Source organism: Mastacembelus armatus, chromosome 7, assembly GCF_900324485.2.
Source record: "Mastacembelus armatus chromosome 7, fMasArm1.2, whole genome shotgun sequence".
Classification (NCBI taxonomy): domain Eukaryota; kingdom Metazoa; phylum Chordata; class Actinopteri; order Synbranchiformes; family Mastacembelidae; genus Mastacembelus; species Mastacembelus armatus.
The window spans coordinates 19,991,781-20,019,676 of record NC_046639.1 but is presented as its reverse complement, the minus strand read 5'-3'; the positions used below and the strand labels follow the sequence as shown (position 1 = coordinate 20,019,676).

At 41.3% G+C, this 27,896-nt stretch overlaps 2 protein-coding genes across 3 annotated transcripts in view; both read right to left on the bottom strand.

Moving 5' to 3' along the window:
• Positions 1–187: 187 nt before the first annotated feature.
• pcmtd2b (protein-L-isoaspartate (D-aspartate) O-methyltransferase domain containing 2b) lies at positions 188–6,604 on the bottom strand. Of its 2 annotated transcripts, none has more exons than XM_026333409.1 (7): positions 6,495–6,604; positions 5,109–5,324; positions 4,770–4,920; positions 3,491–3,593; positions 3,229–3,400; positions 2,892–3,015; positions 188–2,729 (listed from the first exon to the last, which is right to left on the bottom strand). In XM_026333409.1, the coding sequence occupies exons 2-7, from the start codon at positions 5,262–5,264 to the stop codon at positions 2,173–2,175; spliced, it is 1,263 nt and encodes a 420-aa protein (XP_026189194.1). In that variant the 5' UTR covers positions 5,265–5,324; positions 6,495–6,604; the 3' UTR covers positions 188–2,172. The 2 variants fall into 2 exon arrangements, with proteins under 2 accessions (XP_026189194.1, XP_026189195.1); XM_026333410.1 differs by having other exon boundaries at positions 6,455–6,575.
• A 9,081-nt stretch (positions 6,605–15,685) lies between these two features.
• Positions 15,686–27,896, bottom strand: part of myt1b (myelin transcription factor 1b) — an 80,285-nt gene continuing 68,074 nt past the window's right edge. Inside the window, exons 8-22 of the mRNA XM_026333367.1 lie at positions 26,922–27,056; positions 25,879–25,969; positions 25,538–25,654; positions 23,752–23,966; positions 23,196–23,383; positions 20,704–20,961; positions 19,897–20,051; positions 19,736–19,798; positions 18,752–18,814; positions 18,356–18,436; positions 17,506–17,727; positions 16,991–17,082; positions 16,618–16,721; positions 15,987–16,130; positions 15,686–15,855 (exon numbers count right to left, since the gene is read on the bottom strand). Coding sequence (XP_026189152.1) covers positions 15,712–15,855; positions 15,987–16,130; positions 16,618–16,721; positions 16,991–17,082; positions 17,506–17,727; positions 18,356–18,436; positions 18,752–18,814; positions 19,736–19,798; positions 19,897–20,051; positions 20,704–20,961; positions 23,196–23,383; positions 23,752–23,966; positions 25,538–25,654; positions 25,879–25,969; positions 26,922–27,056 — 2,072 coding nt within the window. The 3' untranslated portion in view covers positions 15,686–15,711. The remainder of the gene's footprint in view (positions 15,856–15,986; positions 16,131–16,617; positions 16,722–16,990; positions 17,083–17,505; positions 17,728–18,355; positions 18,437–18,751; positions 18,815–19,735; positions 19,799–19,896; positions 20,052–20,703; positions 20,962–23,195; positions 23,384–23,751; positions 23,967–25,537; positions 25,655–25,878; positions 25,970–26,921; positions 27,057–27,896) is intronic.

The window sequence follows — 27,896 nt, the reverse complement described above, 5'->3', positions numbered from 1 at the left end:
GAGTAATTTACCCGATCAAATGGTGTTTTCATCAAAGCTGTTGTTCAGCTGAAAAGAAGGATTTAGCACAAAAGCTGAAATCTTCAGGGGATTAAAGGTTGAGTATTTTCCTATTTACAAGCCAAGATGAAACAGTGTGTGTGAAGTATCAATCACTAAGAACTGCAGCTGCTGTCTTCACAAATTGAATTACTTTCCTTTTAAACTGGGCTTTCTTTATTTATTAACAGCACTCAATAATACAGCTCAGTTTTACAACAAGCAAGTCAGTCTCACCAACATGTCATGTTAAGTGCCAAAAAAGACATGTACATTCAGCAAAGAATCACAACTGCACAACAACCAAACATGAATGGTGCTCTCGTTCATTCAGCAGCAGCAGAAACAGAAGAGATGCCAAACAGCGAAGCATGATGTTACACCAATCCTCCCATTCAGTGTGGATATATCACCACTATGAGCTGCACGTATTTAAATCCTCCTATTATTGTGATCACATCCGTAATTTACATTCTTCAGATACAAACTTTCAAATGGGAGAACTCTAAGGCTTTGCATAATAAAAAGGAATACATGATGTCATTGCGATGGGAGTAGAGCAGATTTCGAAATAATAAAGCATCTTTTAATGAGCTTTTTTATTTCAGATGAGTGACTTGCTGTTTATCTGCTGTTTCCATTCAAGAATTTAGTCCATGCAGTTGAAGTTTGGCACAGAAGGGAGCAGAAAGTCTGGTACAAAAGCAAAAAGTCCAAAGGAATAATGCCCCATCAAACTAGAAAACTACAACTGAAGATTGTGTTCAAAGATACAACACTTTCATATGTGCACATCACTTCAAGTCTCAAAAATCAAAATACAAGAAAAAACATGAGAGCACACAGTCAGTAAACACAGTTATGTGTTTTTAACATGCTGGGTTTTTTATGTAAATTGGAATATTAGTAAGTATGTGATCTCTTATGGTCATTCTCTTTTGGTTAAGAGAGTATAATGTGATGTACAGACAATGAGACTGGCCTCTGATTAAACATGTAAAGGAACTAGGTCAGTTTCATCTCCATATGACAAACATCAGGAGACAAAAATAGATGCACACAATGGAACATATGCATAGACAGGAAAAACTCAAACTCAACCTTCAACCTTTTGTTTGGAAATCAATGGAAATATACACAACTGCCACACCATCTTGGTCACAAGCTGTAGCTACTGTATCATTAAACATCCATCCATTATCTATACCCACTTGTTTCTATGTAGGGTCATGGTGAGCTGCTGGAGCCTATCCCAGCTCTTTTCAGGAGAAAGGCAGGGGGTACACCCTGGACAGGTCGTATCATTAAACATGATCTGGTAAAGAGAAAAAAATATACTTCTCACATCAGGTTATTTCCACACACAACAAAGTTGGTCCCGAACCAACTGTCTTTGTTTTGAAAACACCACCCTCTAGGTAATATGATACTCACCACCTTATGTGGGCGAAGGAGCTTCTACGTGGTTGTACAAAGTACATATGCTCTCTAAACAGGGACACAACTATAACTAGTGGGGAGCAAAGAGCTGGTAAACCCTGTGCCCTCTGCTCTCTGGGTCACCCGCTCTCTCTGTTTGATGCTACAGTGTTGAACTCTGATGCAATGTCTAGACTGCTACTGTAGCCTAAACAATGAGGGTGCTCTTTCTCTGCACCACTGCGCTGCCTTTTATAAGCTGTACATACTCAGGCAACTGTAGGCTGTTAGTCAATGCTCAATTAGTATATTATTTATATGAAGCTGGAGAGCAAATTTATTATTAATTGCACCTCAAAGGAGACACAATCAGTGACTGTCTGCAACCAGTTGGTGTAAATATTTCTATTCCCAGAGTGGCAAACCTCTCCCTCCCCCTACACTGGACGAACTGAACTATCAGGAAGCAAATCAACTAAAGAACAGTGGGAGGCAGAGCAAAATGAAGTGTAAAAAAGATGATACATGATGGAGAGGATGAGGACAGGTGAGAGAGAGAAAGAGAGCCATGGTGGATCAGGGGGGTCAGTAAGGTAGGTGTTGTCCTGTGGTGTCCAGGTGGTGGTGGGGTCGTAGCAGAGGCTTCAGTCCCTGCTGGTTGGTTGCATTCAGCTCTGGGCTCTGATTCAGGACCTGGTTGTGGTTCCAGCGGGCTCATTTCTCTCTGTAGAACAGCAGGTACATCTTCAGAGGCTCAGGCAGCGGCAGGCCCAGTATCCTCTCTCTCAGGATGTTCACAGCTGGCTGGGGTCGGAGCAGCTCCCCTGTCTCCTTCTCCTCCTCCTCCTCCTGCTCCTCCTCTTCATCCTCTTCCTCCACCGTCTCCTCCTCTTCCAGCACCCCTCCTCCTCCTCTCACTGACCTCCTGTTCCCTCTCATCTGCCGCCTCACCTCCCGCTCTCTGGCCTCCTCCTCATCCTCTGCTCTTCCTCCCTGGTTGTTGTTGCCGTCCAGAGAAGTGGAGCTGACACCGCTGCTGGCCACCACCTGACGGGTGGCCAGGACAAGAGCGTTGCAGTGGCGTCGATGGACACGCCGGCGTTTGAAGCGAGGGCCATACTTATGGAGCCCGGCCACTGCCAGACCCCTGCCCACGCTGAAAGAGGAGCCACGGCCACGTGACTGATTGTCTCCTCCATCTGTGGTCACTCTGAGGGTGTGGCGGATGCAGATTCGAGCCAGCTCCTGTAATGTCCGTACCTCATACTTGGCTGGAGAAGTGAGAACCACAAGAAAATATGACAGAAAGGAAAAGAAAAAAACAGAAAAAAAAAAATCAGACAAAAGTGAATAAACTTTATAGATTTTATATGCATCGATGTTTATATTTATTTGTGTTTTTTAATTTAATTAAATCATGAGGTGACACTCACGTAGTGGGACAGTCCTGGGTTTGCCATTTGTGCTGTGTTTGGGCAGCACCAGTGGAGCGAAGGATACAGAGATGATCTTTTTGGTCTCCCAGCTGTTCAACCCTGTACGGGTGATCTTGGTCAACTGCAGAAAATACAGCATGACGGAATCAAAGCTGTTTTCCTCTCACTTTTTGTACAATGAAAGACATATCAACAATTATATCTATTTAAAACTATATAATAGTCTGTTATAAACAGTTGGGTTAGTATGCCATATGTACATGCTGAAGATGGGGACTTGTTGCAGAAGGTGCAGATTTTAACTTGTCTGAGTTACTTAGGAAAACACACGAACCTTTTCCTCAAGAGGCATCACCAGGATGCCCCCCACTTTGAGCAGGTTCTTCATGTAATCTTCATGCTCCTTCTGAACCCCTGCCCCACAGTACACCCTGTCATACTGACGGCTCTCTGGAGGAATCTCCAGGCAGTTCCCCACAACAAAGGATGGCTCACAGAACTCAAACCTGAAGAATGATACGGGAGCAGTAAGAAAAAAAAACCCTGTACACATGAGTAAAAAATACAAAACATCACAGATGCATTTGGAGGCCTACTTGTCAAAGCTGTCGCTGGTTTTGATGAAGGAGTCAAGCTTTTGATAGGCGTACTCAATCACATCTGCATGTAACTCGATGCCGTGGTTCACGCCAAATGGTCCTGGAAGTCAGCACATTCCAGTTACAGCTTCACATGGGTGACAACATGTGGTTGTAAACCTGTGATGATGTTTTGCGTGATTCTGCTAAAACTGTGAAGCACTGAGACTTAACCTTTATTAACACTGGCTGGGATGAACATCATTACACCTTTATCACTTTTCTTTAAACATGTAGCTATTGTTAATGCTCTGGATTATTTACAGTAAATGTGCCTGTTTTTTCCAATGAAGAACTGACTATGTTTAAAACATATTTTATCATTTGAAAGTGTTTTTGTCTTTACAACCAGAACATTATAATTATGAGCATTTTCAGTTTTGCATTAACTAGAGAGCTGTAGCTCATCTACATTTTACACATTCAAAATGCTGCAATGTTCTAACACAGACAAAGCATTAGCCGCTCTATCAGTGCAGTTCAGAACATATTATTAAATGTTATTACCTCAGAAACCCCCAAGTGCATTTCAGATTATTGTGTCCATATAGCTGCAAAAGACTTTCAGGTCTCCTAATGAGTGTCTGCTGGATGCTCCCAGCTCATCTTGTGATAATGATAATTGCTGGGTATGATGCATATTATTCATTTAATAAGAGCCAACTGATGTGGAATAGATTTTTATGTTAATTTACATTATGTAAAGCACTGACATTTAGTGTCTAGGTCCTGACCTCGTCACTGTTCATAATGAAACAGCACAGCAGGGAGCGTGGAGCAATGATACTGCAGGTTGCTACAGGTGGAGGTGAGGTACAACAAATATTTCCTGAACAGCAGCAAAACACAGGCAAACACCTGGGCTATGCTAAACGTGACTCCTATTCTTAAACATAGCTCTGTCACATTTGAACACACAGACATGATGTGCATATTTTAGTATTATCACAGAAAAACAACACGTCTTATAACTGCAGATCTTCCCTATGAATCATCACTTTCCTTCAGTATCAAAGTAATTGAATAATAATATTGTTTGAATTGGAGCATACACTGCAAACAGCTAATAGCTAAGTCAAGTTCGCCGCAGTGAAAGTAAAACATGATTAAAAAAAAAAAAAAAAAAACAGGGCTCACACTGCAGCCAGTAGCAGTTTGATTTGATATCAGCAGTGTACATCCCCCAGATTTCCATTCATCTGCAATCTCCTGAAAATAAGTAAGGTTAACCACATACCCAATATGAGGCCGACCATGGTGCTGAGGTAGCCGGTCCCACTGCCGAGGTTGAGGAAGGAGAGGCCCGGGTGCAGATCCAAAGCCTCCATCACCTCAGAGTATATACATGGTGCAGACAGGTGGATGTTTCCATGGCGCCATGCCAAATCCTAACAACAATAACAACATAAGCTTCTCACATAGCCACAAATCAGCCAATCAAACTTTACAACTGTGTGCTGAAAAACATTAGAAATAACCAATGAGCAATAACAGAAGAATCTCATCCACCAGTTTCATACCAAAACACTCCCACATGAACGCAGTAAACTGCTTCACACACTTTCATTTTACTCACCTTGTAAGCATTATCCCGGAATTCATCCAGGTAATAGTCAGCCCGGTCGATAGCTCGAAAAGCCCGCTCCACCAGGTCTGAGCGGATGTAGTAAGCCTCCTTCAGGTTGTCAATCAAGTCATCATTGTCCTCACCAGCACTTACAGCTCCACCCATTCTGACTGACAGCAAAGTCGAGACAGGAGGTTTACTCTCCACTGGCACCAGAGTGGAAATCTACAAAAACATGAAGTCCACATTTTGAGCTACAGTTTGTTTATGCTTGTCTTGGTTTTTATTTCAATTTGTCTTTTTTTCCATCTGATGGCAGATTTCAGGGTTGAGAAACTTCAAACCTGCTAACTGCAAAAGAAAACACAGCATGTTCTTTTAAATGAAAGAAAGTGTGAACTTGAACCTTTCTATCTTAGTGGTACAACTCACATTCAAATTAAACTAGATGTGAAACAATCAATTCATCAATTAGAAAAAAATCGAAACATTCTTTAATCCAGGTTCCTCAAATTAGACGCTAAACCATTTCTTGTAAATTAAATGTCTTTGGGCTTTGTATAAAATAAGACATATGAAGAAGTCTGAACTCTGAGAAGCTGTAATAAATTCCAAGACACTAATTGTCAGACTATTGAGAATTACTCTTGATTGCGGTGTTAAATTCCCACACAGCTGTAGGTGTGAATGCAGCTGTGCTTTAGGGTGGTGTTAAAAAGAACAAAGCACAGAGATCACAGGGAACACATGCGGGTCCCAGGCAGGATAAAAAAAGAACATTTACTAGTCCTCCCGATTCTGATGTGCACAGGATGTTGTCATGCATCAAATGAATTCCCATTGTCAAGTAACAGACTCCAGGATGAAATGTTATCATCGAGCTTATTTGGGCCGTTAGCACAAATGACCACGAGTGGGCGCTCTGGCTACATTCTGCATCAAAGTGGTTTAGTAGGCTAGTAGGGTACACACTTCCTGCTAAACACTGCCATTTCACGTTGACGCTTCGTTTGCTGATTCAGGTAAACAGCTACCGCCTGTGGTCTTTGGTTTCCGTGAATGTTCGGGCCACACCAGGACCCGTCCATTTCAGCGCACACATGCACAGCCTGCACGCTGCTGCCGCTGCTGTTTGCGCCACTCAGGTGAACCAGTTTCCAACAGGCACAAAAAAAATAAAAGTCTCCCTGTCTAACAGCAGCCTGCTACCAAGAACCAAAACAAAACGCTGCAGGAGGAAGCGACGGTCCTGCAGTGCCAACGTTAACGCACACACAAACAACCGCATTTCGGGTTTATCGTTGGAAGAGAAGAAACATGGAGCTGGTGGTGCGGAAACAAAGAGCGGCTCTCACTGTGCCTCCAGCCCGGGCCCTGCTCACTGCAGCCTCGTACCTTACAGCCCGTCTTCGCCCTTTTCCTTCTGCTCAGCCTTTTGTTGTTGAGGGATCCAGTCAGAAACACAACTGCTGGATGTAAACATTCGGCCAGCTGACGCTCTGACGTCAGACGTACTGTACGTAAATAAGGGCAAGGAGGAGGATGGCCTACATTCAGCGGCTGCAGCAGTCACGGTGCAGTTACAGTTGCGTTAATGCAGACACTTAGACCTGCAGAACTTAATGAATGGACGAGGAACTGAGTTTACTGCTGCACTGTCCAGTTTGAAGCCTGATCTGTCTCTACAGCTGCAGAGAGGAAAGTGAGGGATGGACATAGGTTACCAGCTGTAAAGAAAAGCTCACTGTACTTAATAATGTTCATTCTCTGTGTCCCTGACTGAAGCTGTTGGACTGTCATATTTAAATGTGGAAATGACATTTAGACAAAAACATAAAACTACAGAAATAAAATGAATAAGCAGGTGTTTCTCTTCCACGTATTCCTTTATAGTGGTTATTTTTCCCCACTGAAGGTGCCAACTCCAGAATGAATAAAGATATGATCAATAAAGTCTGCATTAATGGAGTTTTTTTTTTTTTTTTTAACCACGTGACTCAGCCACTCAGGGCAGCCAGTTTGATTTGCCTGTGCTCTAATTAGATCAAGAAACTAACTTAAAGTGCTTTAAACGCCCTTTAATTAATTGCATTAGCTTTAGTAATTGTTGTTCTAATGTGCCTGCACTAGGTCATTAGGCCAGTGAGCTGCACTGATGTGTTATAGCAGAAAAATCACAGGTTCCAATAATGTAAGAATTGAGGGCAGCTGTTTCGGGTCCAGGCTCCAGATGAGACACAGGCACAATAAAAAAACAACAATAAATGATGGAAGTACTGCATACATCAGTTTAAATGCTCAGGTGGGTCCTGCTCTAACTGTTGATCTAGAGGCCCCGTCTTAAAGACATGTCATATTTAAGTTATAGGGCCTTCATTAGCAATAATGTGTTTGAATGAGACCATGTTGCATACAGTCTGATTTGATCTTTTACCGTTTGTGTTTGTGCTGCCTCCCTGGTCCATACTGTGCTGTGGTGCACTGCTAACATTTTACATAGAAATTTGTGAATTAACATTTTATTAATTAAAATTTTTTTTAATTGTCTTTAACCATTTGCATAGGCTGAACAGATGACCAGACACTTTCTGTTCAAAACCATGTGACCTTCATCTCAAACAGTTTGCATGTCAGGATTCACAGCCCTGGATTCCACACACAGTGTTTTAAGAATAGTGATTAACTTCAGAGGATTTTTGCAAAGCAACTGACAGAAACTGTTGACCAGGGTAAATACTGAGCCTTACTGACTCCACACGACATGTTTATTCACTAAATGGTCCAGCAGATGTCAGTGCTGTTTAAAGGAAAAACGTCCCATCAACAGCAAATCCCCCATTTTGTTCAGCCATCATGAAGACTGTTCCTATTTGGCCATGAATTCCGTGGACATATCACAAACCCCATTATAGTAACGTTAGATGAATACCTTTTCTCTTTTACACACAAACACACACATAGTTTTCTATATTTCTGTGGGCCTTAACTGAGATAATGCATTCCCTAGTGTCTTGCTAACCATCACAACTAAATAACCCTAACCTCTAACCTGAATCTAACACAGTTCTAACCTTCTAAAGCTTGACGTGGTTTCATTCTGTTCTGTGGTGTTACATCGGTCTAACATTCTTAACATGTGTTTAAAATCAGTCAGTACCACAACAATAAACTCTGAGTTGTTATAAATCTAAAAAATGAATCTTCTTAGGAAAGACTTGTGTTTCTATGGTAACAACCAGTGACACCTGCTGACAAGAAGGGGAAAAACATGGCTCATAATTATTGTTTGTTGGGAACTGTTAAATTCTTCCAGGAGGTGGTTTGATGTTGTTGTCCAGGCAGCCGTAAAAGAGGTCAGAGCGAATTAGTCTTAGTTCAGAAAGTCAATGAGTATAATAGCTTTGAGCAAAAGTTTCAAATCTGGCTATTTAGCACTAAAACTCAAAGTGGTAAATAAAGATGTATAACAGCACACACATACACATTTAAATGTGCTTTCATCCTAAACCTTCACTTTAATCCTAACCCATCCATCCATTATCTATACCCACTTATTCCTTTAACCAGGGTCACAGGGATCTGCTGGAGCCTATGCCACCTCTCTTTCAGGTGGAAGGCAGGAGTACACCCTGGACAGGTCACCAGTCCATCACAGGGCCACATAGAGACAAACAACCACACTCACACTCACTCCTATGGGCAATTTAGAGTCACCAATCAACCTGACATGCATGTTTTTGGACTGTGGGAGGAAAACCATAGTAAACCCACCCAAGCACAGGGAGAACATGCAAACTCCACACAGAAAGGCCGGGTTGTGAACCCAGGACCTTCTTGCTGTGAGGCAACAGTGCTAGCCACTCATCCACCATGCTGCCCTATAATCCTAACCCTTCACTGTAACTCTAACCCTTTATTGTAATCCTAACCCTTCAATGCAATCCTAACCCTTCACTGTAATCCTAACCCTTTATTGTAATCCTAACCCTTCAATGCAATCCTAACCCTTCACTGTAATCCTAACCCTTTATTGTAATCCTAACCCTTCACTGTAATCCTAACCTTCACTGTAATCCTAACCCTTCATTGTAATCCTAACCCTTCACTGTAATCCTAACATTCACTGTAATCCTAACCCTTCATTGTAATCCTAACCCTTCACTGTAATCCTAACCCTTTATTGTAATCCTAACCCTTCACTGTAATCCTAACCCTTCACTGTAATCCTAACCCTTCACTGTAATCCTAACAGTTCACTGTAATCCTAATCCTTCACTGTAATCCTAACATTCACTGTAATCCTAACCCTTCACTGTAATCCTAACCTTCACTGTAATCCTAACCCTTCATTGTAATCCTAACCTTCACTGTAATCCTAACCCTTCATTGTAATCCTAACCTTCACTGTAATCCTAACCCTTCATTGTAATCCTAACCCTTCACTGTAATCCTAACATTCACTGTAATCCTAACCCTTCACTGTAATCCTAACCCTTCATTGTAATCCTAACCCTTCACTGTAATCCTAACATTCACTGTAATCCTAACCCTTCATTGTAATCCTAACCCTTCACTGTAATCCTAACATTCACTGTAATCCTAACCCTTCACTGTAATCCTAACATTCACTGTAATCCTAACCCTTCACTGTAATCCTAACATTCACTGTAATCCTAACCCTTCATTGTAATCCTAACATTCACTGTAATCCTAATCCTTCATTGTAATCCTAACATTCACTGTAATTCTAACCCTTCATTGTAATCCTAACCTTCACTGTAATCCTAACATTCACTGTAATCCTAACCCTTCATTGTAATCCTAACATTCACTGTAATTCTAACCCTTCATTGTAATCCTAACCTTCACTGTAATCCTAACATTCACTGTAATCCTAACCCTTCATTGTAATCCTAACATTCACTGTAATCCTAACCCTTCATTGTAATCCTAACCTTCACTGTAATCCTAACATTCACTGTAATCCTAACCTTCACTGTAATCCTAACATTCACTGTAATCCTAACCCTTCATTGTAATCCTAACATTCACTGTAATCCTAACCCTTTATTGTAATCCTAACCTTCACTGTAATCCTAACATTCACTGTAATCCTAACCTTCACTGTAATCCTATCATTCACTGTAATTCTAACCCTTCATTGTAATCCTAACCTTCACTGTAATCCTAACATTCACTGTAATCCTAACCCTTCATTGTAATCCTAACATTCACTGTAATCCTAACCCTTCATTGTAATCCTAACCTTCACTGTAATCCTAACATTCACTGTAATCCTAACCTTCACTGTAATCCTATCATTCACTGTAATTCTAACCCTTCATTGTAATCCTAACCTTCGCTGTACCACTGTACCACTTCACTGTCACTAACCCTAGCCTTGGACCAAGTCCTCACTGTGAAATGATTGAGAGATTGAGATTGAGTGAGAAAGGCCAGTCCCCTTAATGTGAGCTTTTAAACAGGTTTTGAGTAACACCAGCAGGTCCACATAAACACACTCATACACACACAGCAATATGACAGAGGCATTCATGTCTATGATTCTTTATTTGTGTTTTTCATAGAGAACAGTAAAATGGTTCGTACCCCCACAATAACTGACATCACTTTTCTGGTTTATAACACTGACACAGGAACAGGGGAACATGTACACAAGTACACAAACACACAGTCACAAATTCAGCCCATCTACAGTGTTTTACTTCCCAAACAAACAAACAAACAAATAAAAATCCCTAAAAAAAACAAACAAAATAGAAGACCCCGAGGACACACAGCCAAGGCCTGTCCCACTTTACAAAATGGCGCAGTAGCAAAGAAACAACCACATCTACAAAAGTAACAAAAATTACCATACAATCTATCATTGTGGAAGTGCTTGTAATTTTGGAAGTTTTGTACTTTCTTAAAAGGATATCAATATCAATGCCTAGAAAATCACCAGTAAAAATAGCTCATCTCTGTAAAAATGTCTGAGCAGGACAACCCTTGGCTGTGGATTTTTTTTTCTGTCACAAACTCTTCTTTTTTTTTTGTGTTTTCAATAGAACAACAATAACACTGTTTCTTCTTAATACAAATATGTACAGAGACTTTCACTTGTTTCAAAATAATGCCCTGCACACTGATGCATTATCTAGGGATGATGATGATGATGATGATGATCTTCAGATTCCTTCACAGAAACTGTCCATGCAGTTTGGTACCTGGATTGACAGAATGACAGCACAGTTTCTTTAGTCTAACAAAAGCCTGTTGGTTTTCTTTTTTTTTTTTTTTTTTTTGTCTGTTAGATTCTACCGGTGCATGAAAGACACCTTTATTTTGTTTCTCTATACAGAGTGACCCCCCCCCCCTCCACAACTCCAGACCCCACAGCACACACCCAACTTCCCCCAGAAAGTATTGGCTAAGAGATCTGGATCTAGATGTAGACGAAGTGGTTTCAGCAGTATCAGAACTGGGTTTGACAAATGTAAACATCCCATATATTGAAATGAGTGGAGTGAGAAAGGCACACATGATAAGACCACACAGCTTCTAACTACAGCAGGAAGGGGGGGGGGGGCGCTTTTGGTTTTGCTCAGCTTGATAAAAAGTGCCACTCAACTTCACATCTTCTTTCTTATGAGACCTTTTGTACATGGCGTGTGTCAACTTGGCTGCTGACGCACACGTCTGAAGCGAACATGAAGGCCAGAAACAAAGGGATGGTTTACGTGAAAAGCGTCTTCATGTTAAATTCATTTTCATTTCAGGTGCTTCAGGGAAAACTGGGCCCTGACCAGCTAGGTTTTATAATTTCCTCTGCTATTTAGAATAATAAAACTCCTCACTCTGTCACTCAGCACTCTTATGGAAATAAGAAAACATACAGCGCGGGCGTGCAGAACCAATCACAGGCTGCATTTGTTTTCTCCACTGACATTTTTTGAAAATGCTATGCTTTCATTGCCTCAGTGTTATTCATTTACATACCTCAGTAGACAATTTCATCAAGCAGTTTAAAAGGGGTCATGCATTATCAAATAAGTTAGGAGAATATTCACAGTCTTAACACTCTCGGGTAGTATTCTCGTGCATTTCAAGAGAAGAAAAAATGCTACTTTGTTAACCAAATGCATCAAAACTATCTTTCCTGAGGAAAGGTTACACTAGATATGAAGAAGGGGGGATGAGGGCGGAGGGTTTAAAAGTCATAAAAAGCTTTGACATTCTTTTTGAGTGAAAGACACATATTTATGCAACAAACGCCCCCTCCTAAAACAAGGGGAAGAGCGCTGTAGCCTGGCAAATCAATTTCCCACTCCCACGCACTCATCTCATTTCACACGGGGCCTCGATCCAGCCGCTGCTATCGCCTCTAGCCTCAGCTGACTGGCTGACCTATGGCATTGCTCTGTTCTGCTTTAGCAGCTCTCCCCAGTCACCTGAGAACCAAACTCTGCTTCCTGTCAATCTCTTTTGGTTTTTGTTTTGAAAAGAAAGCACCACTTCCTTTTTGTACATCACCCCCTGAATCAAAGAGACGTCTCGGACATAAGACACAGGTTGTTCTCTATATGAACAGCAACGAACAAGTGTGACAATGCTTTGTAATGCGCCCTCCAGTGGAGGTGAATACTTGCTATTGCCTGCTATTGGGGTTCTCCCAAGCTGAGACTCAAATGCTGGCATTTTCAATGGTTAGAAAGTGCACAAAGGAGTTTCATTCTACATCGGCTAAAAGCACATTTACAACATGCCTTTGACATCAGCGTTACACAAGGGTATCATACTATACACCACAGTAGCTGCAACAGATCACTCAAAGGCAGGGTACACTAGTGTCCCCATTTGCTTGGTTCAACATTAGAAAGAATGGGCTCATAGCGAGCTGGCCTTACCATTAACAATACAATAACTGCACAATGCTGCCAAACACTATGTGCAGAACATTATTCAGAGGCATCATCTTTTTTTACTGTACATGAACTCACAACACTTAGCAACAAAGAGCCAACCATCTAGTTTCAAATTGACAGTCATATCTCAGAATCAGTAGTACAACACACAGTAGATGTTTTTGACATGTCTGGATCAAGGACAGATAAACAAAGGTAAGGAAAAAAGGAAACCTGTGAAAACATTTCCAAAGTATAGTACTGTGTCATCAACAAAGCCTACTTTTCCTTCAGCATGGCTGAATGGTATGTTTAAAGCCACAGTTGAGCAGGTCTTAGTGATATTAAATAAGGTGTAATGGCCTCCCATTTACAACGCCACTCACACCTCTGCTAGACAGCTAGTGACCCTTAGTTAAGATAAGAGAAGAAGAGCAAGTCAACAATTACACTGGAAAAATATATGTATGTTTATATTCATATATATATATATATATATATATAGCATCTTTAAAATCTATTTATACAGAATGTATATATAGTGTACTTATGGCCATCTTGGCAGAGAAATAAAGGCATCTGAAACAATCACCACTCTCTTGATGCCATGGTCTTTCCGGGACCAGACACTGTTACATTGCAGAAATGCGAAGAATCAGGAAAGAAAGTGAGTTCTCTTTTTTTCTCAGTGGCACTTTGTGCATCAAAAATTAAAATCTAGAGTAAGGCTACAAGGGTGTGTATGTTTATCTGATAAAAGTTTGTCAAAGGAGGCCATCCTAAAGTATCCTCAGGGCTTGGATATGTTGCTGTGTGTGTTTTCGACCCATATGTCCAGCTTAAAACACCGCTGGAACAGAGCTCTATACATGTACCATGAAACTGATGAAAACAATACAGAAAAATAACAAAAAGCATCACCGAAGCATCTCTGGTACATTACAGAGGTTTTGGGTGAGCCAGAGCTGGCCGCTACAACGTGCTTGGGAGAGGTAACATTTTTTTAACTCTAATTTTTTTTTTTTTTTATATTATTTTCTTGGTTTTCTTTCACCTGACAAAAGCAAACACCCAGGGACCAGATAGCAACAGAACAGTGATTGCTTTTGTTCGGTTATTTTTTGTCTTTACAATCAGCTGCTGGTATGTTTAGGTCTATACCTAAGTAATCAAACAGTATTGTATTGATTTTGTCTCTTTATTTAAATATTAGCAGTGGATCTTTAAGACTACTCAGACTCAACCGTCACATCACGCACATAAATAACAAAATAAATATACAGCCATATCAGTCCATTCCTTTGATATTAAATAAATAATAAATACATACTTTCTTTTATTCTCAGCAGTGGATTTCTGAATGTAGCAGGAACAGAAAGAACGTAAACAAAAGGGAGAAAAAACAAGAACAATCCCAAAAAAATATGATTTTGTTTTTTTTTTTGTAAAATTATCAAAAATTGTTTAAGTTATAAAACATTTGCACTTAAAAATGTTTTTAAAAAGTACTCAAAACAAAACATGCCTCGTCAGGTACCTATATAGATTCTTAAAATATCGACTAAGACATTTGCAAATCGCTTTGACCATGATAATCAGTAAAGATGCATTTTTGTGTAATACAAAACAATGTTAATAAATAGATTGCTTCAAATAAATAAACCTCAATAACATAAACAGCAATAAGTTACAATTTAAAAGGTCACAGGTTTAAATAAGTCATATATAACAATAATTATTGTACCACAAAACTATTCGTTGAAATGAAGTGCAACTCCTATGTTGATAAATACTATTGATATGACTAACTGAATTGAAATGTGTGCACACTATTACTATTATTTCAGTTGAAATAAAGAAAACAATGGGATTTATCTGCTGCTTTTTTAAACCAAGATTTTTGCTGTCCCATGAAAAATAAGCCTCCACTCATCCTGGTTCTGTCTCATGACCTTGTTTGAAGAATTTTTCCTGCTAAACCAAGTCAACATTGTGCTGTTGACGTCTTTGCCACAGTAATACCACAAAGCAAACACAAATTCTGTTTAGTGCATGCTTCATATTGCTGGGGTGTTTGCGGTCATGAATCGGACAGCCAACGAACACACACTTGCCACACCGAATGCTGCAATACAGTGCTGAAAGTCTCCATGTTGTTACTCTTTAGGTCGCCTAGGTCCTTTGAGCAATGCCGTGTTTGCTTTCCACTGTGTTTTAGTCGATGTGACACACAGAAACCGATTAGCCACAGAAGAGTGAAACTTTCTCCAAAAATGGTTAAGGACACAAAAGAGACAACTGGTAAACATACAGCATATTAAATCCCCCAGATGCAGTCTGTAATAAGGTAATTCTTCTTTTCCATCCATTCTGACTGAAGGATCTGTGTCCTCCTCCTAATCCCAGCAGCAGCATGGTGTGAATTTTGGTCCGCGTCACTTCTCGTTCAACAGAGCGTTCCCTGGGTTGTTTTTTTAAGTTGCCATTTATTTAAATAACCTGAATTCCCTTTTTGTTTTGAATCATATTTCAATATATTGTGATTATGTCAACATATTTCCTTCATCTCTACATCCCTCCATCTCCACATCCATCATGCTTCTGGGTTTTGGGACAGTTTGCACTCTCTTCGTGTGTGTGTGTTTGTGTATATGTGTGTGTGTGTGTGTGTGTGCGTGCGTGTGTGTGTGTGTGTGTGGTAAGCCTCAGACTTTGATGCCCTTCACAGCCTTGTTGATGCTCTCCAGCAGAGCCTTGTTCTCGGGGCTCTGGAAGCAGTCCTTGTTGGTGTACATGTCGGTCAGGGTGCTCACATAGCTGTCAAAGTTCTGCTCAGTGATTGGCTCCTGCTGTGGTGCAAACAACAACCAACATCATGAGAAGGAAACAAATGTCTCTGTGCTTTTCAACACCCACACATGATCAAAAAGGTGTGTGTGATTAGGTCCAGCTGCGTGTGTATGTGGGGGTATCATCTCACCATGTGTGGCAGGCGTATGTTGGCCAGGCTGCGGATCAGGGCATGGCTGAGACCAGAAAGCTCCATGAACAGAGCCTCATTCTGCTCCTCGATCATCTTGTTCTCATGCTCAATGCTTTTCAGGTTCTTCTCCATGGAGGAGATCTGCAACACACAGCAGCAGGGTTTCTACCAGCGGTAACACAGCATGAGACTTTATCTGCAAATGTTAAAAGTAGGTCTGTTCGGTTTGTTCTAATGTCCTTTAGAGCAGGACTGAGTGAGTTTTGATGAAAACTGTCATCACAAATTGTTTTATATACACAACACCTAAGGTTTGCTGATATGTGCCACTATAAGCTACTGGTAACTTCAGACCCTGATTGTATTTAAATGAGCAAGGGTGAGTTTAATTGCTTGTAAATTCAGTTTTTCCTTTCAAAGACTGTGGTATTTCTTCTTTAAAAGAGACATAGTCTCACTTCCCCAGGAAGAAATGTTGCTACCTGTCTATGTCTATGTCAACAGTATATAAATGGACAGTGCTTTAAATTTACAGACAACATATACTCTACATCTGATAAGACACATCAGCACATTTGTCCTGTAAGAACCCATCACATTTGACGGTCAGAGTAAACCAGAAACACACCTGAGTCTGCAGGTTCACCATGTCAGCTTCCATTTCATTGTTGGATTCGTTGAGGTCATTGATCTCTTTGTTGAGCTGCTTGATGTCCTCATCGTTGTCCAAAACTAAAGGAGAAGCCAGACACTTTAGAGCAGAGAAAGACTTGTCTGATTTGTAGCTTTTAGCTGCTCCATGCATTTGTCTTTACATTCTGGATAAAAATACATTGGTTTTCTTAAATTGATGTATTGACTTGGAGCCATATTCCGAATCCTAGTCCTCCATATACCTGGACTCAGCTATAACAAAACGATAACAACAGGTATAACTTCTGCAGATGTTAAAATAACATCTTTAATAACACACAGATTTACACCTTTTCACCACATCTCACCATCACTGGCTCTGAACTTGGTGCTCAGGTATTCTTCTGTGGGGAACTTGGCCTTCTTCTTGGCATACAAGGCCCTGGGGCATCCTGAAAGGCTGGAGACACACACAGCAGTCACTCACACACACATTACACTGTGGCCTGAGCCATCACATTTGACAAAAACAGACTTACCAACATTTCTAAAACTTAATCAACACTATGCCATGATTTTTTTTTTTCAGGGAGATATAAGCTGTGATTGCTTCTTAGACAAAGAACATTTTTTTTCTTCTATCAAATTAAAAATAAGCAAGAAAGGGAATAGTAATTCCTAAAATGCTGAACTATTCAATCGTGTATAATAGAGAAACACAAACATAGAAGTCCCACGATCTTTCTCGCACAGGACTTTATTTCCGTAGTTGTTTCTTGTCAAACCAAGTCTAAATTCATGCTATTTTCTCCTAATTTACAGAAGCAGAAACAGGCCCACAACCATCATCTTTAGTTAAAGAAACTGCCTGTACGCAGCGTACCTGCGGTGTGTGAGGAAGCTTCCGTTAGCATGCCCAGAGCCGTCGCAGCCAGGGGTGGGACAAGTTGGCCCCTCCGTCTTAAAGGCCTTCCAGTTGAAGGGTGTGCCATTCAGGAGACCCTCCTTCTGTCTGCGGGCTGCCAGCGGACACCCATACGCGCTACGGTGCGTGGCGTACTTCCCGCTGATATGGCCCAGACTGTCGCAGCCCGGCACCGGGCATCTGCAGGGAGCAGAGGAAAGTAGGAAAACAGGAAAAAGACGAGAGCAGAAGTGTGCAGCAGGAAAGGGAGAAGTGTTGAAGCCAGGCAGTGAGAAAAGGAATAAAAAGAGTGAGAAGGCACAAAGGTTAGTCAAGAAGAATTCAAAATCATTACCTGTAGAGAAAGCTAAGAATATTATATTATAATAAAGATTTAAATTATATACTTTCTCTACTGGGCCAAATTCATTTGCTTAGATTGTGTTTGATATCATTTATTCATTGAATAACATTAGTGACACTGGAGTCATTATGGTTTAATACATGCTGTTATAGACATGTTGTTAAATTAAATTGTGTGCAAATTCAACATGAAGCCCATGTATTTCTTATGTACTGACAATCTGCTCTATGATACTCTGCCATAAACTACATTCAGAATCAGTATCTGCAGTAAGTGTATTTTCCCATCAGTAAGGGCCTGATTTTTGGATTCAATTACGGGTGCAGGCAACTGCCTGTGCGTGAGTAACTTTCAGTGACTTTCCTCTCTCTCCTTCGCTCTATCTCTTTTTTTTTTTTATTGCATTTTACTTTTACCGTCAGTCTTGCTAAAAGCAGACATTATGGCTTTCTGAGCGGTACGAACTTTAAAAGCTCGGAGTCCTCCTGGTTGTCCTTGGTAGGAGTTTTAATTCCACTTTTCTTGGCACGCGGGCACCCAGAGAGACTGAAAACAGAAAGTATGGAGTTGATAACATAGGGTTGAAAAAAAGGTTCGGTGAAGTGATTGCTGCTAAAGAGAGAGAACATTATATGGAAGAATAGTTTTACAGAACTTGTTCAACCAAATTACAACCCAAATCAACTCAAAAACTCTAATATGGCCAAAAACAGGACAATGGAAAGGTGTGGAAACGTGTGAGTATGTGGTCCCTGTCTAATTCTGCCATGAACTGTCACTAGGCCTCTCTGACTCACTGTGTGTCTGTGTCTTTGTGTCTGTGTGTGTGTGTGTGCGCGTTCTTGTGTTTTTTGTTTGTACCTTCGGTGGGAGGCGTAGTTTCCTGTGATGTGACCTGAGCCATCACATCCTGGAGTGGGACATCTAGGAGAGAGCACAGGAGTGTTGACCATTCGATACAAAGTTAGCAGAAAAGTAACAATAAGCAGATACGTCATAGTTGGGTTTCTTCTCAAAGGAAATGAAAATGGTCTGCAATTTTTTATTCATCTTTATGCATGTTTGACTTAAAGTCTTCCCATACTCTTTGCCATCATACGCCTCTTGTATGTCTATAGTGAGCTGTGAAAGCTTTAGTTTCTAATAAAGAGCCATATATACTACAGAATTAAAGTTTTACTTCACGTTCACATGAACAGCCTGAAGTGAAAGCAAGCACAGTCTAAGCCAGATGCAGAAAAAAAGTACCCTGACAGATGCAGCAGCAGCAAGAAACAAAAAATACTGTCAGCAGAATAAAGCTCTGTGGCACTGGACGGTGTCAGTAGCAGTACACTGAAGTGGCAGTGAAAAGGCAGTGAAGGTGTAGAGCAGACATACTTGAGTTCAGGGGTGTGGGCCGCCATGAGGGACCGAAGGCTCTTATCAGCGAGAGGACACCCAGACAGACTGAGAGAAAAACAGAAAGCAGAAAGAGCGAATGACAGTGGAAGAGAAGGACGGGAAAGGGAGGGAGGAAAGGCAGTGTGAACGGAGTGAAAGGAGAGAGAAGAAAGACATGAGTGAAGGGAAATCAAGAATGCAAGGCATACCAAGGTCATTTAGGAAGAAGAGGACAGACGGCAAGAGGTAAATTACTGATGCATATCAAAGTCAATGACCGTCTTTGCTTCCTGGGCTCACGCTACATTACTGCCTCTGGCATGTCAGGATCAAATAAAATATTTGAATTAGACGTGGTGTGCTTGCTTTAGGTGGAGAATGGGCAGTAGAGGGGTCTCAGTAGGGCTAATATTTCATGGTATATATTCTGCTATACTGCATTAAGTCTGCAGCTGTGCATACCTGCGATGGGACGCATAGTTTCCAGTGATGTGCCCGCTGCCGTCACAACCAGGTGTAGGGCACCTGGACAGGGTGAGGAAGAGAGATACAAAGTTAGAATGCACAGAGTCTTTTTCTTTAGCACCAACATGATGTTGACATTGTGTTGTGCTGTTACTTACGACAGCAGCTCTTTCTTGGTGTCCTTGGGCTGGAACTTGACCTTGAAGCTTGGGGTTGTGACCTCTCCTGGGTACTTCCTCTCCTCCAGACTGTCCTGCATCATGTCACAGTCCTCTGCATCAGACGAGACGAAAGACTGGCCAGTGTGCTCCATCTGAAAAAGGCAGAAAACTGAAGATGAGCACGCTGTGTCCAGTGCATGTGTCGTATGCACTGGTAGGTCTACTGCAGTCCTTTTGTTATTCACATTGTATGAATGTTGTTAGCTGGGTTGACTTTTTTAGACCATTTTGAGTGATGACTTTATCAAAACAGTTTGCATATTTGTACACATGCAAAGAAACTTTGCCAAGCCACCATGTGTACACAAGTCTCTGCTCTCACCCCCTTTATTCTTGTGTAGACAAGTGATGTTTCCAAATGCAGAATATCCTCATAAAAAATGTATCATCAAGACCCTTTATATTTCTTTTGAAAAAGTTCAAAGGAGTAAAAAATTAGCATATGCCAAAGCCAGGATGGTGCAATGCACCTGACACACCACCTCTGTTGCGCGGTGCAATGTTTTAACAATACAGTAACTCTCACATTTCAGTGAAATAAATGAATAATAGAAAGAGGAAAAGGGAACAGGAAATAAGGCAAGGGGATTAGACAAAGACAAAATTAAAAGTTTTTTATTCAAAGAGCTTAGGGGGGATTTTGTCTGTTGTTATTTATGTTGCAACACTCCCTCTGTGACTGATATCACAGGAAATATTGCAGGTTTTGGAGCTTGTAGTTTTGCTCAGTATAATTGTACTGACCTCATCCATTTCCTCCTCCCTTTGGCGGTTGGGCTTGGTGTAATCCAGTGGACCCTCCCAGTCCTCCTGCTTGTAGGATTGTAGGTTCGGTGATGTCATCCCACTGCTGCCACTGTGATGGAGCGAGGATGAGGAGGAGGAAGAAGGGTCTGGGGACCGAACCCCTGGGCTGGTGCCAGACAGACTGCCCTCTCGTTTAATAGGCTTCTTCATACTCAGGTCCAGGGTGCCGTTCTCATCCACCTCAATGTCCATTTCCTGGAGAGAAAACAGGGTTTTCATGAAGCCACCGAATAATATTTCTGAATGCCTTATTCTATTAGTTATGGAGTCTCAAAGTGTTTAAGCGCAAATAACTAAAGACATTCTGAAATAATCATGAATGCATGAATAAATTATGTAAACTATATAAATTGGGGTGGGCAACTCTGGTCCTCAAGGGTCACTGAGGGCGGAGTGGGGGAAGACAAAGTGAATTGGTATCTTCCAGCTTCTGATTGGCTGAACACACCTGGTCCAGGTAATCAGCAGTGAATAGGGCAGGGATAATTGGAAAACATACAGGACAGTGTCCCTCAGAGTACATGGACTACCCATGCCTGATAGGAATAAACCATTAAATCATAAAATAATATAAAATCATATAAATATAAAATATGAAAACTCAACACATTAGTGTGAAATGTTGATGTAATGCAAAGCTAAAAGCTAAGCTAACAGGAGCTGGGTGGCTAAGCGACTGTTGAGCCTAATAAAAGAAGCAGGGGCAGAGGGAGACTGGTGAACACCACATCATTCTTATGAAAATAAATGCAAATAATTATTTTCAAACATTTCAATCTGAAGAGTCTGGGACTTCATACGGTAGTTGAAGTAAAATTAATACATCATCATATTCTCATAGACAAATTAGTAATGCGGTCTCCTCTGGTGCACTTCAGTGTTTATGAGAGAACATCTCATAAACACTGTATGTCATCACTGTATGATGATGATTGTGATTAATTTAATTACCCTGTTGAGTCGATTCACATAGCTACATTTTTCTGAAGCATAACCTCACATAGGTCTGAATTCACACTCAGATTCCACTCAGCTTTCATGTGGTGAAATGACAGATTTTTTTCCTACTTCCACCTTTCCACCTTCATCAACTTGTTACAGAGCCCTCAAGCTTTCACCAAACAGGCATTTGAACAGTCATGCAGCATCAGGAGCCACTTTTCCAAGGAGTGCTACATGCACAGGTTCAAAAACAGCACCTTCATCATTTAGGCAAGTTACTAATCATATCTAATGTACTCCAGTAAAATACTTTGCCAACAGCACCAATACCACAGTTCATCTCTCCGTGCTACATTATGGTGCTGGCAGGTGAACAGAGACAGAGGAGCGGGAAGAGCCATGCTTTCAGTGTTCATCTAACATGGCGCTCATATTGGCTGGTCAAGGGCCAGAAAAATCAAAGGGTTAGGAGTGGAGGAGAGAAAACGGGAACAGTTCCCAGAAACGTCCCTGGTTGATGGGCTCAGTGTTCCAATGTTTCAATATTGGATTTCAGCTGGCTCTGATTCTGACTCCAGATCAGTCCCTGGTTGATCTGTGCCGTAATACTGCACAGCTAAGGCTTACTTTTGGATCGGTGCCTCGCTCTACAACACCTTTCTCTGCTGTGCTGCCCGAGATATTAATCTTCACTTTTTATCTTCCTAAAACCATGTCAGGAAATCGAAAAATGATGAAGCAGTCACTCTCTCTCCTCTGAGAGGCAAAAAGGCTTTTAAAAATCACAATATGGGGGGAAAGTGGTGCTCCAATTACACCTCCTGTGCACAGAGAGGGGAAAGAGGGAGTTAGTGAGAGATAGATGGTATAGATAGAGTAAGAGAGAAACGGCAACTGCACAGGGAGGGAGAGAGGGAGATAAAACAGTAAAAAGGGATGTGAAAAGAAAATAAAAGAAAGGGTGGGGAAAGAGAGTGGGCGATCCGTCCGGCAGATAATGAAAAAAGGCTACCTGGTGGAAAAGTAATCCGGGGAACTGGCAGTCAGCCAAATTCAATAACAACATGAAAAGTGTGGGATGGATGGATGAAAGTATGAAAGAGGATGGGTGAGGTGATGCAACTGCATCTCAACACTATCCTGTTGCTGTAAGCCAATGCCTCCTGATGATATATTCATGCAGAGTTGATGGCAAGAGAAAAAAAAAATGAGTGAGGAGAGGAGAGAGAGGCACACCCATCACTTTCCCCTCTCATCGCACCAGCTGTGGCCTGCAATGTTTCAATCTGCACTACAATCAGCTAATAATCTCTTCCTCTGAGTGCTATGGAGAGAAGAACACTTTATAATAATGAAAGCACCCACAACTGAGCCTTTTAATATCTGAGTGTTGATGGGTGGTTCTGGATTTATTTCCTCTAGTCTTTAATAAATACTAATTCTTGCAGAAAAACATGTATATATATGGATAAATGCGATCTGCTCACCTTGTTTTGGGGCTTGGTGCTGAGGTTCTCAGGCTTTTCCCAGCAGCGTGTGGACAGGTTGAGGATGGCAGTGGCTGCCATGTGAGCGGCCTCGGCTTCATGGGAGTAGTCGTAGGTCAAAGTGGAGCTCTTCCCATAACCGTGGAGACTGAGGCTGGGCGATGAGGACTTGGGGAATGACGGCTTAGCTGCAGCAGGACAGAAAATTTTATTTTCGAGCAGATGATCATAAAAGCAGGACACAACACAGGAGGGTAGTAAACAAACAAAATGTACACATATATACAGACATATACATGCATATAAGTCCACCTGATTGCTGGTAATACAACCAAATAATTAAGATAAAGGGTGAAAAAACTGAGGCAAAGTGTGAGGGTAGCAGAAAAAAGCTAATGTTTGTTGTAAAAACTGTAACATGTTAGTGGGTTTTGTTACCTTTCAATAGAGACAGGCTAACCACTTCCTTCTGTTTCCAGTCTTTATGCTAAGTTAAGCTAACTGGCTATAAATTGGATGAAGTCTGCAGAACACGTCCCAACAACCCATCTCTTACTTTTGAAGGCTTTGGGTGAGGTTTCGCTGGTGGGCATCTTTGGAGCTAGCATGCGCTTCCCAAACACTTGAGCGTCAAAGCTTGCATAATCGAAGGACACCTTGGAGTACTTCTCCAGCTCCTTGGCCAGGTTGGCACGAGGCGTGGCGGGTGCCATGTTGGGCCTATAGCTGCCGTACTGGGGCACCTCCAGCTGCTTCACAAAGCACATGGGCCTGTGTGGGGGAATACAGAGCATGAGAGAACATCATGGTAGAGCTCGTGGGCAGGGATGGTGATGAGGAATTGAGAGAGTTTCGAGACAAAGCAAAAAGTTGAACAGAATAGAAGAAAACAGAATAAATGAGGAGAGATGGGAAATAAAGGAGGACAGATGCAATAAAGAGTCACACAATCAAAAAAACAAATAGAGGGGAAAAAGAATAGGAGAATGAGAGAGGGAGGTAGAGTGACAGTGAGAGAGTAAGGATGGGGGCAACGGTGTACTTAGCAGGAGTGCAGCAGGATTAAAAGCTCTCTTATCAGCAGAGGGCACATTTGCATGTTGTACAGCATGGAATTTATGAGCTTTAAGCCCTCTCGTTTTCCTGGAGAGCCTGGGCTTTTGTCAGACCTGTTGGCGTAAATCCACTGATAGACCAGGGAGAGGCAGAAGGGTGGGGGAAGAGAAAGAGAGAGGAGAGAAAGAAGGGCGAGTGGAGTCTTAATCTCAGAGTCCACCACCCAGCCCTTTTTTCACCGAGGTTCATATCAAAGCCTCTGCTCTCCAACCACAGCCTCATCAATAAGCTACACGACCTGGCCTGTAGTCACACTGTGGTCACACTGGCACAACAACAATATATGTGCACAACAAGAGCCAGACTAAGGGAGGATTTTTAAAACTTTCTGCACCTGATCACAGTGAATTGTTTTTTTCCTTTTTATTAATTCAACATGGATACCATTAGACTGCATGAGGAATTCTTCAGCCCTAAACGTAGCAGACAATTAAGTTCACTTTAATAACAATCTGAGAAGCAGATACAAAGCAAACCTTATTATGTTTTAATCCTCAATGCTTTGTCCGACCACTGATGAGGTTTTCCTCAAGGAAAGCAATTATTTTTCCTATCCTCTGCAATGCCCCTATAACTTGCATAATTAGCTTATCAGCTGCATTATTAATTAAAATACCAATGAGGAGGAGCGTGGACTTAGCATAATAATAATAATCTTGAAAAGGATTTAGTTGTGTGGAACTTGGACTGGAGGAGACAGTATTTCTGTAGGTGAAAGGGTCACTATGCCCAATCTGTGTCTTCTAGCTCTTGTTATTCACCATTCAATCTATGGAGCCCTGAAACTGCTAAGAAGCATTAAAGGGATATCCCAAGCTAAAACTATAAGTGGACAGATTAATTATTACTTCATTCATTAAAATAGAGTGTAAAATCAAATGTAAAAACTTTAATTTTTTCTTATAATCTTTACTTCTTTCCCTTTTTGGTCTTGGCACATTTTATTTATTCCCTATTTTCACATTTTCTTCATGTTTGTGTTACGATGAGTTAGGGCGTCCAGGCCAGGGTGGCAGTGTGTGACCTGATTCAAGCTTTGACTAAATGTGACTGGAGGTGAGGTTATTATTCATTAATTCATTTTGTATTGTATGTATTCAGTTTTATTTTTTAATTTGTCTAAGAACCACTTAGTGAGTTCTGCCTAAATCAGGATTCACAGTATCTAATGAAAAAGAAGAATTTAAATTGCCTAGAGTAGACTGGAGTCTTTTTTGATCACCCACCTTAACACTCTGTCATTGGGGCTTCCTTTGAGGTGTTCACTGCTTGGCTGAGCGAGATGCTGCTTGTCATGGCTCTTGGACAGCTTCTCTGCAGCAGCAATGGGGCATCCAGAAAGACTGGAGGAATGGAGGAGAAAAAAGATGAATATTAACAGCAGAGCATGTTGCTGACCATGTAAATCTGCATCACGCTGATGTGGACTGACAAGACTGCTGTCCAGCATACATAAAAATATGAGCTTGCCAAGGCAAACACACATAATGGGCTCAACACTCTCATCTGCAGAAATGCACACATACAGATCTGCACAGACAGTATACTGTGATGCATGTGTGAATACCTGCGGTGTGTGTTGCGGTTGCTGTTAACGTGGCCCTGACCGGTGCAGCCAGGTGTTGGACACTTCAGGACATTCTCATGCATAGCCAGAACTGAAGAGAAGACAGAATACACAGGCAGATAAACCCCACAAAGTAATTTAAAGAATTTAAAACATTTTCCATGTTAAGGACTGCTTGAATATTTTAAGTGTGGGGGATGTGTTGAATCTGCCCTTTTGTAACAGTTCAAATTTAAATATTACAACACTTATTAATCACCATCAATAACTGACTTAAGCCCACACAGAGGGGAGGAAGAAAGTGTGGAAAGTGTGGCACGTGCTCCATTACGCTATTTTTTTATTATCTAAATTTTTCAACATAGTTAAAGTAAAATAACAATCTGTAAGAAAAACCATAAAAATAATTACCTGACCCTGCTGTTCAGAAAAAATTCAATATTTTCTGACCTCCCCTGAACATCCTAATAATTTTTGTACAGTCCCTAAGTACAAATGCCTGCAGGAATTTGAAGTGACTCTTAATCAGAGAGTAGCAGGGAACTGACTAGATATGATGGAACTGTAGTCATGGCTACAGAAATATGTCTGATATGCCTGATAAGATGCATCTTTACAATAAAAACAGAGGGCTATGCAGGACGAACATTCTACAGATATTTGTACACAACCAAATTAAAACATCTGCAGTATTTTAATTTTTGCTGGTAAGTCAGCCTTTCAGACCTGACAGTTTTCACATATCTAACTGGACCTCCTTTCAGCAAAATAACACCAGTAGCCTCAACATTAGAGATTTAGCAGGTACTGGACTGGTTTTGTCCTGCAAATACATGAATGGTCTGAGCATATGATGAGAGGCTAAAGTGAAATGTTAACTAATCAAGATTAGACTGGTATTTGAGTATTTCTGTGATGTCTAACCCTAACGTAAGGAGAAGCAGTGGGCTTATATCAATGTCAGACTACCCTCTGTTGTCAGTTTTTTTCTCTCTCTGAGCTTATTTTCATCTTCTAAGCAACAGAAAAAAAAAAAAACTCACTCTCCGGGGGGATCCTGTCCTTGTGCGGACAGCCTGACAGGCTGCGGTGGTGGGGGTATAGACCAGTCACGTGACCCGTCCCATCACAGCCCGGGGTGGGACACTTGATCTCCCTCTTCTCTGGCCTACTACTCTCTGAAGGAGGGCAGGAGAAAAGGGAATAGGAGAGGAGGAACAGAGTGATAAGAGGGACAAAGAGCGGGAGGAGAGATGTGAAGATAAGAAGAGGCGATAGAATGGATAAGGAGGACAAAAGCAAGTGGTTAATGCCATCAGACAATCTGCTTGGCTGAGCATGAAATCTAGACATATTTCAGACAACCGTACAAAAGCAACACCGTCTGTTTTGGCACTTCATGTCTTACGTGTTGGTAAATGCTGACGGTGTTTAATGCATTAACCTACTGTGACTTGGGTGTTTCTGCAAAGGATGAAATACTGTCCACTCATTACAAGAAATGTTACAGCTTTTTTTTTTTTTTTGGTTAATCTGAAGTCCACTGACTTATCCAGTGCGATTTGATCATTTGTCTTACAATTTCAATCAATCTTGTTTGGTTCTTAGGCAAAGTGATACCTGAAAATACACCAGGAGGAAATCACACCACAGTTAAAGCTACCTACTCCTCCCTGCTGCTGTTGGAGGAAGGCCAGTTACTGTCTGTTGCACTGAAGAAAGGAAAAAGGAACAAGACGATGGTGTGACGCTCTATTGGCCTTCAAATTGAATGTTAACGAGACATGCATCTACTAATTAGTGTGGAGCTGAACAGGAACATCACCACAGGAGGGAGTTAAGGCCAAGGAGAGGGCAGCACCAGCCATGTAATCACACTACTGCTATACTGTGAGGAGCATGACAAGTGGGCAGCATGCCAACTGTGAAATACAAGGCTCGAAAACATGCAGCATGTAAACAAATACTCCACTACAGACTGTGGAGCAACCTGCACTCTTCCTTCCTCCCTTTCTCCT

What these genes read in the sequence shown, in the direction of transcription:
- pcmtd2b (XM_026333409.1), bottom strand. Translation starts at nt 5,264, where the DNA reads ATGGGTGGAGCTGTAAGTGCTGGTGAGGACAATGATGACTTGATTGAC. An exon ending in TCCGGGATAATGCTTACAAG is followed by an intron (nt 4,921 to 5,108) that starts GTGAGTAAAATG and finishes TATTGTTGTTAG; the next exon opens with GATTTGGCATGGCGCCATGG. An exon ending in CATGGTCGGCCTCATATTGG is followed by an intron (nt 3,594 to 4,769) that starts GTATGTGGTTAA and finishes GCTGACTTCCAG; the next exon opens with GACCATTTGGCGTGAACCAC.